Raw genomic sequence first — 12,953 nt, 5'->3', positions numbered from 1 at the left:
CTGCCCAACATATGGCTCTGGTTATTGCACATTCGGGGCTTTGCAGGGCTATTTGGCGTGTTTGCACGATGACAGACTTATCTTCTACATTCCTACTGTGACTAACACGGGATAAAAACAACCCCTTTAAAAAAAAATATGTATTTTTTTTTTTTTTTAAATACGCTGCCAGCTCTCTTCTTGCGCAACATTACATTTATGCCTACATAAACACAAACACACCCGCCACATCAGCTGCACCGCTCGGATTTAAAATGCTCTGTAACAACAACAAAAAAAAAGCCGTTTACGCTGACTCGGTACGGAGAGTAAATCCAGTCTACGTTTATTTTGTTTCTGAGGATCGTGAAACGAGACTGAGGGAAAAAAAAAACACAAACGCGTCCACGGCGAGGTCGAGGTCGAGGTCAGAGCCTCGACAAACACGCGAAACTGAAATCATCGGGCAGTTGAGGAGCCGAAGAAATGACGATGACTCGGCGAACATTTTGATTACTTGACACTAAATCAAAGATGCCATTTCCAGTTTCTGAACTGTCTTCCCTCGCACTGAGATTAAAGTAACCCGAGTACCTTTAAGGTTTTGGACCATTAATTAGACAAATCCAAGTATTTTGAATTTGCCACATTGAACTCTGGGAAAACAAAACAAAAAACTAGAAGGCTATTTTTCCACAATCATCTGCTGAACGGAGTAAAAGGTTTTCTGCGGTCAGTGAAAATCTAAATTCGAAGACTCAGCGACTCCGAGCTTGATTTGTGACATCACAAATACTTTGCAAGCCAAATACTATTTGACTCCAACGAGTATGACGTGGGAACTTGAAACCCGCAACACACACACACACACACACACACACACACACACACACACACACACACACACACACACACACACTCCTTTAAGAGTAACTGCGTATTTCATGGTGCATGTACGGCGCTGACTGAATGATAACTTGCATGCGTTTAGGGGGACGTCTGTTAAATGTAGCGGCAGAAAACGACCTGGGGTACACTCTCCCCCTCTAAACTGCGTGACGGATAAAGATTTTATTCAGGAACCGGTGTTAAAGACGAGGCACTGTGGTCTCAATCATCGCGGCGCAAGAGTCCAAACGTAAAAGACAACAACACTACTCCCATAATGCATCATTCAGGCCCTTCAACTCCAATAAACTCTCTTAAAAAAATAACCAATACCTTTAAAAAAAAAAAAAAAAAACTGATTTAATGCCACCGCATACAACGGGAAACCCTCGATAACTCTTAACCGCAGCCGCTCCGTGTCGTCCCGTGTCGTCCCGTCCCGCCCCCCCGCCCCGCCCCGTGTCGTCCCGTCCCGCCCCGCCCGCCGCGAGCAGCGAAGACTCCTGTCACATCCATCATCGGAGCAACGACGGAGCTCAACCGCCGCGCCGCAGGGCGCGCGTTAGCGGTTATTGCTAACACGTCCACGGCTCTGAGAGAGAGAGAGAGAGAGAGAGAGAGAGAGAGAGAGAGAGAGAGAGAGAGAGAGAGAGAGAGAGCCTGCCAAAGATTTCCCGAACCTCTCAGCTTCCCAGATCTCCACCGCAGGGCCCCCTTTCTCCGACCAAAATACATCTGAGGTATGGATCCAAAACAAAGATGCCCCCCCCTCCCTTTCCCCCTCCTCTCCTCCCCTCTCCTCTCTCTCTGACTTCTCCTCTGCCTGTCTGGGCGAGCGAGCAGCTGTAAAAAGCCTCCAGAGGGTGGGATGGGTGTCGGCTTTTTAATGGCAGGACTGGTGAAATCACCAGCAAACCCAAATAATACCCGGCGTTGTTTGGAGCTGGACGCGAGAGCCCCCCCTTTTAGTCGTCCGTAATGTAACTGAAGGGGGGGGGAGAGAGAGAGAGAGAGAGAGAGAGAGAGAGAGAGAGAGAGAGAGAGAGAGAGAGAGAGAGAGAGCTGACAGTGCAACTCAGCTGTTTGTTTGAAATTTTAATGTCGCATGATGCAATCCGTTTTGGCTTTAATGCTCCTTTAATGCTGAGGTGCACACACACACTTTCTCTCTCTCTCTCTCTCTCTCTCTCTCTCTCTATATATATATATATATATATATATATAGTGTTATGAATTATACAGCAAGAGAAGCAGCAGTAAAGCACAGGGTGAAGGGGAAATTCCCACAATGCCTCAGCAGAAGATGGTCGTGTTGGAAAGGAACAATCTTCTCCGAAAACAAGCTCACACGACTACCTGATGAATATTCATCTGCTCATCGACATCGTGCCGGCCGACGGTTTGACGTGTTGCCATATGGTTGCCCAGTAGCCTGCAGGATGCTGCATTTTGCATGCCCGCTCCTGCCTACTTTATGTATATGAGATGAGGAGTTTGACTGAATTTGAATGTCATTACTTGTGGACTTTTTTTTTTTTTTTTTTTTTAAAGGCTGAGTCAACCCCCCCTCCACCCCTCTCTCCGTTTTGGTTTTGCGCTCTGCAGCTTTCAATCTCCTGCTTTTTTTTTTTTTTTTTTTTTTTCCCTTTTCCAAACTTCTCTTCCCACAGGCTTTAACATTAGTCACCCTTATTCACTGCATCACAGGAAAAAAGAAAAAGAAAAAAAGAAAAAAGGGGGCTTTTAATTCCCCCAGTTTGGAACAATGACTGACTTTATTCCACTAAGAAACACTAAGAAACAGAAAACTAAAGGCTGTTGTCGTGATTTTTGGCCTCTGACAAGCAAGTGTCACACTGAAGCCTCCGCAGGGACCGATAACAATAAAACAAACCTAACCCAAACACACACACACTCGCGTTACAGGAGATATCGGTCAGTGAAACAGGACTACCCTGCAGCCGGAGAGGAGGATGACGCATTCAAAATTCCTCAGACAGCAACAACAAAGTGCAGCCGCCCCAGAACCTCTCCTCCCTCTCTCAGATGCTTCCTATGTAAACCTATACGCCGCCGCCGCACGCTGATATCCCTTTTTCTTTTTTTTGTGAGCGAGCCGGTGGGGGGGGCGAAATGCCTCGTAAAAACCGTAAGCCTCCAGAGGATGCTCTCCCCATCACTCCTTACCCGAGACCGGACGCAGTTCTTCCTGGAGGCTTCCCGCAGCCGAGCCCAGGACACGCTGCGGTTGGGGCTGGTGAGCCCCAGCTCCACCTCGCCCCAGTAGGCTCTGGCCAGGAGCTGGAACCAAAGGCAGTACGGCTCCGACAGGCAGCCGTCCACCCCGGCCAGCCGGGCCCAGGGGCAGCCTCCCGACGACGGGGAAGGGGAGAGGGAGCAGCACCCTTCGGCGGTCGCGTCCACGTCCCGCAGGTCGGGCCGATCCCTCAGGGGAACCGGCTTACAGCCCGGAGGGAGCCCGTTCCTCTGGGCCAGCATGGCATAGCCGAGGTCCGAGGCGGTCCGGTCAGGGGGTGGCAATCGCAGACGGATCCTCGCTGCCGGTTTTCTGTGTCTTCCTCCCCCCCCCCCTTTTTTTCTTATTTCCAAGTCTACTCCGAGTTTCTAGCTGAGCCCATCCCGCTCCCTTCTCTCGTTCTCCCTCCCTCTCTTATCCTCGGTCCGTCTCGACTGTCGGTTCTGGTCTGAGCTCGGAGAAGCGGGGCAGTTCTTCCGCCTCTGGGCGTCCCACAGCACACATGATGTTTCCACTCAGCCTTCGGAGGGAGAGGAGAGCAGCGGCAGCGGCGGCGGCTGAGTGCACTGCGGAGAGCCCCGGACGACTGACTGACGCACCCACCCACTCACCACACAAAACTCCCTCTGAAGTATGCACGCACACACACACACACACACACACACACACACACACACACACACACACACACACACACACACACACACACACACACACACACACACACACACACACACACACACACACACACACACACACACACACACACCAGGCAGCCCGAGATGAATTTTCTCCCTTTTCCCTGTCTCCTTCATCTCCCTCTCTCGGCTCTCCTCTTCTGCTCGCCAACCTTTCAAAAAGCTTCGGCTCACGTGCCGAGGCTAATCAATAAACCATGAGAACAAATGAAAGGAGGAAACAGGACACACACACATATATATATACACACACACGCACACACACACACACACACACACACACACACACACACACACACACACAAGGAAGGAGGTAAGAAAAACTAAGAAGGCAACCCAAAGTTGTTATCTGATGGGACTAACTCTGGGAGGTGTTTTCACAGCTCGTGGAAGAAGTCAAGCGGGCCGATAAGGAAACATATGTGAGATCTGTAGACGTGCAGCTCATCTGGCAGCGACGGAGCGCTAACGCCTGGGTGGCACAGGTCCCGGACGTTTATTTGTTTGTTTATTTAACCAGGGGGGGGGGGAAGCGTACGGTTAAACGCGGTTACGTAAGGGATGAGTAATGCCAACAGATGTAATGTATACGAGGGGCGTCTCCGCTTGTGCTTTTTTTTTTTTTTTTTTTTTAAGGCCAATTTTAAACTATGCGAACTTAAACTGTCGTCCAACGAGGCAAAGACGAGAAGAGGAAAATAAAGACAGATGTTGGAATGAAGTCGATCGAATGTTGAGGGAGAATCTGGAGGAGAATTTCTTCCTCCGTGTCTAAAAACAATACTTGCGTGATTATGAAGCCTTATTTGTTCCTCCTGTTCATTAAGGCAGAAAAAGAGATCCTCTTTCTGAAATCATTCTAACGTCTCCTTTTTCACATAGACCGATGACGCCTCGTTTTATCTTCAGAATGAATTCATTTTAAAACAGAGCAAAGGCGGAAGATTTCTGCATTTATATAAAAAAAAAAAATTAAAAAAAAAAGAGGATCTTTTGATGACCAGCGTTTTTCAGGAGGACCAATTAAATCGAGACACCGTCAGTGAACTGCAAAAGAAACACCGCCTTCAGAGGATTTTTCTATCAATTTACACCGTTACGCTTGTGATTGCTTCATAGAGTTCAGTGAAGTCCATTTAGTTCTTTTAAGATGTTTTTTTACCTGTAAACAAAAGAACACAACTGGAGGGGGGCGGGGGGGGACACAACTGGTCGGACACGGACAACATCTGATCCCTTAAAACTTTCAGCGAGCCCCGTAATAACCGGGATGACCTCGAAGCTCGACAGCGACGCCCGGCACTCTGTGCTCGAAACAAATTTCTTCTCGGTTACATCCTCAGCGGAGATGGAAATGGAAACTCCGCCCGCCCACCTGCGAACACCTTCACGCTTCCCCCCTGTGAGAATATTTCCCGCGGAGGCTCGGCAACTGCCTTTATTTTTAGGAGCAGCTCTGATTCCCCCCCCCTCCTCCCCCCCCATTTTAGTAGAAGAGCACCGATTAAATATTTAATCACGTTTTCCGACCGAGGAGTCTCCGGAGCGTTCGCGCCGCTCCGGCAGCAACTCCCTGTGCCGTTAAAAGGCCCGCGACTAAATGTTGAATAAGTCTGTGTAACTTCACTTTTAACACAACGGACCCGTCTTCGGCGCCCTCTGCTGCGTCTCCAGGTTGTTTTGAGTTTAGTGGTCCACTTCCAACAACGCGCTGCAACAACCGGCCCGTTTTCATTCAGAGGAATATGTTTGCCATCCGAGACGGAGACGGCGGTGAAAACAACATGGTGGGACCCGGGGCGTGGAATATTTCCCTCCCCGATGAGCGTCTTGTTACCCGGCTCGATATAGCGCGCGGTGTTCGGTACGGAAAAGGACGGCAGGAATAGAAGTTCGCCGAAGACACTTGGACTCGTGGAAAGCCAAAACAAGGATTACAGTCTCACAAGAACAGAGAGAGAAAAAGAAAACCGTTATTGTGTCTGCGAAGCCCACATTACCGTCATTTCAGGTCCCATTTCTACCCAAACAATACCTCTTTACCTCCACTAATACATTTCAGGCTGTTACAGTGGGGGGGGGAGGCGGGGTACAGACCACATCATATACGTCCCTGTAAATCTAAAACACATGATAGGAATTCCTGTCGGCTGGGAGCTGCGTTCGGTGCGATGCAAACACAATGCATCACGGAGGACGGCGTGAAAGCGGTCGAGGAAGTCGAAGCTCGCCGTCCGACTCACTTCCTGCGACTTCCTCCGACGGTGACGGACGGACGGACGGACGCGGAGGTGAAGGTTTTTTTTTTGTTTGTTTTTTGCTCCCGCAAGTTCGTCACACGCTGGATTTAAGGATATAAATACTTGCTACGGCTCGATGTGCAAACACAAAGCAAAAGTGTGGGGGGGAAAGGGGATTTACGTGTAAAGCTTGGATTTACTTGTTTTAATTTTGTAGAAACTGGGTCGAATTTTTACTTCTGGCCAGAACCGATAGATTCAGGGGGAAAAAAAACCATATCAGGTCATCTCAGGTACTGGCATGTTCGTGAGTTACTGTTAACAAAATACATATTATAGTCAGAATAGAGTGGGGGCAAAGGAGGCCATAAAAACTCTGAACCAGAACCTAAAATAATGCGCTCTGTTGTTGCCGTGGACCATCTCCACCACAGACAGTAACGGGCCGCGTTCAAACACGATATAAAACAGCTCTTTAACACCAGCGAGGAAAGAAAAAAACACATTCTGCCGGCGGCCGTGGAGGAGAAGTGACCGTCGGGACGGAGGTTGTTGTCGTCGTCGTCTCTTCTCTGCAACCCTGCTGATAATTCTGCAAAAAAAAAAAAAAAAAAAACAGCCTCTGTGGCTTCACACAACATCACAAGTCGGGCCAAAGACAACTCTCGCAGGCTGCGGCTGTGGTGAAGTCAGGACGAGGACGGAGGACATGACGAGCTTTTAAAAAAAGTGGGACTGGTGTGACCGCTCGTGAGTCTTTAAAATTAAATTACAAACCGGTCCGGTCGGGTGGATTTTAAAGCGGGACGCGCCAAACGTTTCAACCGCAGAAATATCCCTTAAAAAAAAAAAAAATCTCAACACCCAAAAGTTGTGAAGCTGGTCTCAGACGTTTACGTTTCTGGAGGACACGACACGATGAAAACCGGGTTGTTTCATGACGCCGCTTCATTTTAATCCACTCAAAATCTGGGGAGTTGAGGATTTATTAGATGATTATCTGCAGCTCTGATTTGTGTAACAAAGAGGGGGAGAAGAAGAAGAAGAAAAAAAAAGCGCCTGTGGTCTGTAAGCAGCTGACAGGATCTCTGGATGGATGGATGGAGGTGGAGGGTGGGGGTAGTGGGGGGCGGGGTGGGGGTGTTGGGATTAAAGACACAAGGCACCGACGGGGCTCTGAAAAACTACAATAAGTAATTTTGAAGTCTCCGATCGGCGCTCTCGTGTGTGTGTGTGTGTGTGTGTGTGTGTGTGTGTGTGTGTGTGTGTGTGTGTGTGTGTGTGTGTGTGTGAGACCTGTTTTTTGTGTCTGTGTGTGGCGCGGAGAGAGCCAGGAGGTAAAAAGAAAAGAAAAAAGAAAGAAAGTCTTGCGGGGGGGATTAGACTCGATTCGGGGGTGGGAAGGAGGGCGGGGGGATGGAGGGACGGGGAGGGGGGGGGGGGCTTTTCAGGTCTCCTGGCGGGTGTAAGATCTAATCTGGACATGTTGCATCTGGGCTCCGCGAGGTTTGGCTTACTGTAACAAAGGGCTGGCTAATGAGGGCCAGGGGACAGACTGCGCCCCACACTGCTGCACACCCATAATGCCCCTTCTTCGGGAAGGGGGTGGGGGGTGGAGAGGGCGGAGGGGAGGAGGAGGAGGAGGAGGGGGGGGGGGGGGAGTACGGAGGAGAATGAACCCCCTCGATCGACTACCGCGCCGAGATAACAGGCCGCCGGGCGCCGATCAGGCGGATAACCGCAGCAGACTGATAAGAGCCTCGGTCGAGTCACCGACTGTGTAAGAAGGTTTATAATCTGATATAAATATCATTTATGTAATTCACCTGCTGATACACCACAGAGGAGGGAGGGGTGGGTTTTTTATTTTGAGTGTACACAAACAGCCACATCTTTTGTTTGTTGTTGTTGTTGTTGTTGTTGTAAAGTGAGAGAAGCTGTTTGCAGTTAAGAAATATTATAAACAGTCTGATTGAAGCAATGAAAGAAAAATGAAATCTGAAACAGGCAGCGTGTCGTTTTTTTTTTTTTTTTTTTTACTTCTGGTGGGTTCAAGAAGGAAAATGAAAACTTTTGTGTTTTTAAATGTAGCTCCGGACAGGATCAAGTTTATTAATCAATTAGTGGTTTGACATAAAATCATCTGACAACTACGAAGGCTTTATGTTTTCATGAGTTGTCCGTCTCACGCTGAGCGCGATATCTCGCATGAATTTCTTCAAGTTTGGTGCAAATGTTCGTTTGGACTCGAGGACGAGATGATTCGAATTTGGTGCCTCAAAAGGTCAAAGGTCACCGCAATCTCACAAAACAGATCGGTGGCCATAACTCAGTGATTTGAGCGTTAACTATAATTTAGTGTTGATATTTCATCCCCGAAAGGTCAAGGGTCAACCTTTGATCCAACTAATCGGACCAAGAAAAGCCGTGACTGCGCACGTATTTGCATAAAATGTTCACGATGATAATCCACTAACAAGACGATGGCTGCTTTTACTCATGCACGCTTCAGTGGTGAGGAAGAAGTTGGCGTCTAAGAAAGTATCCAACTCAAACATATAATTCACGACGCGACGGCTCTAAAAGTCGCGTATTTATGAGCCGGCGCATCCCGTCTCTTCCACTGGTAAAAAAAATAAAATAAATAAATAACCAGTTTGCTGCGGAGCGAAGACGAACTGCACGACAGCCTCGAACTTCCAGGAAGAGAGAAAAAAAAATTAAAATAAATACCAGTGGATTTCCTTCAGGACGGAGCGGAGGCTGCAGAGAGGAGCTTTGAGTGTTGGACTCCCCCCCCAACGGGGAGGGAAGACAAAAGCCTGAACCCATGGTGATGGTGGTGGTGGTGGGGTGGAGAGGGGGTGAATGAGCTTGGTGCATTAAGCGAGCTCCCCCGGCTGAAGTAGCCCTGCTTGATCTGGACGATTGTCTCCGGAGGTCCCCAGACACCTTCAGACAAATGCCTCTGCCAATCAAGCATTCAGCGGCCGGCGCATTCACTCCTCAGCAGCTGCTCCGAGAAAGCAGCAAATATGTTTCTGATGACAGCCCCGGCCCACACCTCTCCAACGGGGGTGGTGGTGGGGGGGGGAATCACTGTCCATGTTTAATTATCGCATCTCTTGTCCTCAGCTCAGACGCTTTCCCTCCTGGGAGTGGGGGGGGGGGTCTAAAGGAGGGGTGTGTGGGGGGGCACCATATGGTTCAGGAGAGGTGAGATGACAAAGAAGCCCCACGTCGTCAGAAGAAAAAAAAAAAAAAAAAAGCGCTAATGAAGACGCAGTTATCCTCCCGTCACGCCGACGTGGAGATGAACCCCGTCGACCAGGTCGGTCCCGTCATCACACCCGCCTCACCGTCCAGGTCCGACATTGAACTGCTAAGAGGATGCTTTTTTTTTTTTTAAATGTATTTATTAATTTATTCATTCATTAATCACAATCACTCGAGCATCACCCCCCCCCCGTTAATGAACTTGGAAGTCGACGCCTCGTTATTTACACCAGTCCGGTTCGTCTGCGGTCTAAATTACACCAGCGATCAACTGCGAGAGCAGAACGGCTTCGTTTCAACACATTTGAGAGTCGGCTGAAGGTTTTTTTTAGTGGGCAAAATAACCCCACCCCCCTCCTCCCTCCTCCTCCTCTCTCCCCACCATCCCACCCCCACCCCGCTACATAAGACACCGCCATTCATCCAGAACGCCATAAAAAACCTCCCGCATCTGGAAACTCGCAGCACAGACATCATCAATCAGACGCTGACAAACACCTGGAGTCAACGCGGCGAGGACGGAGCGAACGGACCGACCCGTCCGCCCTCAACGTAAACTCGGGGCTCTCCGCGCGTCTGAAAAGGCTCCTTTTAAAGAAGCCGTGTGGCCGGGCGCGCGCTTCATAAAGAGCCCATATAGCTGCGGTGTAAGCCGATCTTGGAGTTGCTATAGCTGAGGTTTGAGGTCGGTCCGCTGCGGACTCAAGAGGGAGGACGAGGACGGGGGGGGAGGACGGGGTGGAGGAGGGTCCGCTTCATTACAGACTGACGGGTGACAACACGCCTGGAGGGAGAGCAGCGCCCAGCACAGACACATGCGGTCGCGCCGCATCATCAAAACCTCATTTATTAAGATGCCGACTCATTAAAAGGGGCGGATTCTGATTCGGTTGGTCACAAAAGTCAACAATATGATTAAAAGTAACGTCTTCAAATAGAGATATTCAATTCACCGTCATGTGTGCGGTGTAGAAAAATGACCACAAAATTTTTTTTTTTGATGACTCAGCGACCTAAAAGTCATCAAAGCGGTTGCGAATTGTTTTTGTCGTTGATCAACCGGCAGTTTTGATCTCCTGATCCTTTAAGACCATCCCCGTGACACACTTTTACATTTAATCTACAAGATTTAATTTTGGAGCCAAATCGTGTTACGTAATACTGTTTAAAAGAAGACTGAACTAAAGGTGGCGTGCGTACACAAACACAGCGTGTCAGGCTGAAACGACCGGCGGATTAATGGAGAAGACAGACGGCTCCGATTTAATTGATGCCGGTTAAGATAGTCTGATGGCTGTTTATGTCGTTCATCCTGTTGTTTACCACGTAAAAATACCAAAATATGAGCCGGTTTCTTGAATTTCTTGCTTTTCTTTCACAGCGTGCCGTCGTAGACAAACAGGAAACGCCCACAATCGAACAGCAGTGACGTCATGCCGCTGAATGTGTCGCAGTTACGCACCCGTCTGCAAACATCTCTTGGTTTTATTTCATTATAAACTGACTAACTGATGGGAATGATTTCCAGAATGTCTGATTTATCAGTTGATTCAAAATAAACAATCAATTATCAAATACAAAAGCCGCGCCGGAGGACCGCCAACGCCCGGGAAGCAGCGAACATCATCTCCGCGAATCCGCCTCGGGCTATTTCGGTCGACTGGTGAAATATTCAAAAGCGCCTTTTTCAAAATTCATAAGCGAGCGGAGAGATGCGACCGAAGTCTAAAAATACTCTTTACTACGTAATGGGAATATGAAATATTCATCTTGATATGAGCCTTTTTTCGCCGGGTCTGCCGACGTCTCGTGTTGTTTACTTCTCTCGCGTGCAGCAGCTGCCGGACGCTGCAGCCAAAGCGGCAGCTGCTGTTCTCCGGATCGTAATTAGAACTGCTGGGAGGTGATGGCAGGTTCACACACACACACACACACACACACACACACACACACACACACACACACACACACACACGCACGCACACGCACACGCACGCAGCTCTGCGAAAATGAGGCTAATGCAGAGGTGCCTTAAACTGCAATACCACAGAGGGCCACTAGGTGGTCGGCTCCGATAAACAGCTCCGGCTCCGTAGGCTCCCGTTCAACGTATCTCAGTCAAGCTGTAATGGTGTCATTCACTGAAGTCCTTTGGACTTGGTGTCCGTCTTGAAAAAAAATGCTGTTGTTAATTAAAAAGCGGTATGTTTGGGAGAAGAGAGGGAGGGAGGGGGGGAGGAGGGGGGGGCACCGAGCGTTCGGAGCGGCCTGAAGCTTTTTCTCCTCAGAGGAATGACTTTTCCACGTGTTTTACCTCATCGTCGGCTATTAACGTCCGACACCGCGAGGTCCGCTTCAATTAATGAAAATAATCTCATTTATTTATACGGCCGCGCACTAATAACAAAGAATACATTTTAAAATCGGCGGTATTGATGCCGTTTGCGTAGCTGCAAAGGCATCCGGCGGACTGCAACAGATTTGGTATGGGACAAGATCTGGTACTGGTTATGAAGAGAGAGAGAGAGAGAGGCGCTCTGCGCCGCAGCCAGCGCTGATGAGGGCTGTGGGACACGCCCTTTAAAACAGCACACACACACACACACACACACACACACACACACACACACACACAGAGAGAGAGAGAGAGAGAGAGAGCCCAGGGCTGACCAAGAGCTGTAAATTACACTGCTATTATGACCCAGCAAAGAGAGAGAGAGAGAGAGAGAGAGAGAGAGAGAGAGAGAGAGAGAGAGGGAATAACAGACCGAAAAATGGACGAAGACTTGAGGACAGTGTGGATCGTCCTCCGTGTCTCGGAGAGGAATGACGGTCCTCCGGGAAAACACCGCGGTGCTTCCCCTCCCTCCCCCCCTCCCACCCTGTGTGCACTCCACAGCCCCCCTCCTCCTCCTCCTGCCTCCACTTCCTCCTTTCATCCCTCACTTCTCTGACAATGGGTGTGTCCTCTGACCTCCCCCCCCCCTCCCCTCTCCACCTCCCCCCTCTTCTTCTGCACTTCATCAGACCTCCGAGTTTAGCCCGCAGAGGCTCCATCAATTTAGAGACGTCGACACGCAAACGCCCAAGAAAAGTCGCTCGGTGACATCATCGTTGCGTCTCGTCAAAAACGACCCCCCCCCCCCCTGAAAAAAAAAAAAAAAAAAACGCAGTTGTTGCACGGTTTAACCCAGCACATGAGCCGGTGTCATTAAAGAACATGGAAATGAAAGAAAGACAGAGATCACAATTTAATTTCAAAAGGGGGAAAAACAAAATGAAGTAAAGAAAGGAATTGTGTCTGAGCTCGTTTGGCAGTGAAAGGACGCAGCTTTGATTTACGATAATTCAGCGATTCTTCGGTCCGGACGTGGGACCGGTGACGCCGAGAGTTCGTTTCCTCAGAAGACAAAAAAAAAAAAAAAGGGGGCGCCCGTGGAGGCGAGAACGAGATAAAGCTCCGGGGTTGCAGATTAAACCCGAGCGTCCCTGAGAGATGACGGACTCCGGGTTGCTGAAAAATGCTTTTTTTTTTTTTTTTTTGCTGACGTCAGCACGTGGACTGCCGTTTCGGGGCTGTGGAGGGGTTCGACAGAGTTCACGCGACCTCGCTTG

At 49.2% G+C, this 12,953-nt stretch overlaps 2 protein-coding genes across 8 annotated transcripts in view; one reads left to right on the top strand and one right to left on the bottom strand.

Moving 5' to 3' along the window:
• Positions 1-12,953, top strand: part of cops9 (COP9 signalosome subunit 9) — a 202,300-nt gene that overhangs the window by 167,351 nt on the left and 21,996 nt on the right. The gene's annotated exons all lie outside the window — the stretch shown is intronic.
• The window catches only part of arhgap21a (Rho GTPase activating protein 21a), a 71,124-nt gene that overhangs the window by 38,248 nt on the left and 19,923 nt on the right, over positions 1-12,953 (bottom strand). For 3 of the 7 annotated variants that reach the window (XM_069696430.1, XM_069696432.1, XM_069696431.1), the window contains exon 1: positions 3,055-3,774. The exons of the other annotated variants lie outside the window; for them this stretch is intronic. In XM_069696430.1, the coding sequence (XP_069552531.1) occupies positions 3,055-3,366 (312 nt within the window). In that variant the 5' untranslated portion in view covers positions 3,367-3,774. Of the gene's footprint in view, positions 1-3,054; positions 3,775-12,953 lie in introns of those variants that run through there. 7 annotated transcript variants of the gene reach the window in all.

The sequence above is a fragment of the Brachyistius frenatus genome, unplaced genomic scaffold, assembly GCF_029030835.1.
Source record: "Brachyistius frenatus isolate BFR_SWC_R1_liver_20210118 unplaced genomic scaffold, ASM2903083v1 Contig_21, whole genome shotgun sequence".
In the NCBI taxonomy this organism is placed as follows: Eukaryota; Metazoa; Chordata; class Actinopteri; family Embiotocidae; genus Brachyistius; species Brachyistius frenatus.
Note: the sequence above shows the minus strand (reverse complement) of the source record. Positions and strands in the feature narration are given on the sequence as shown.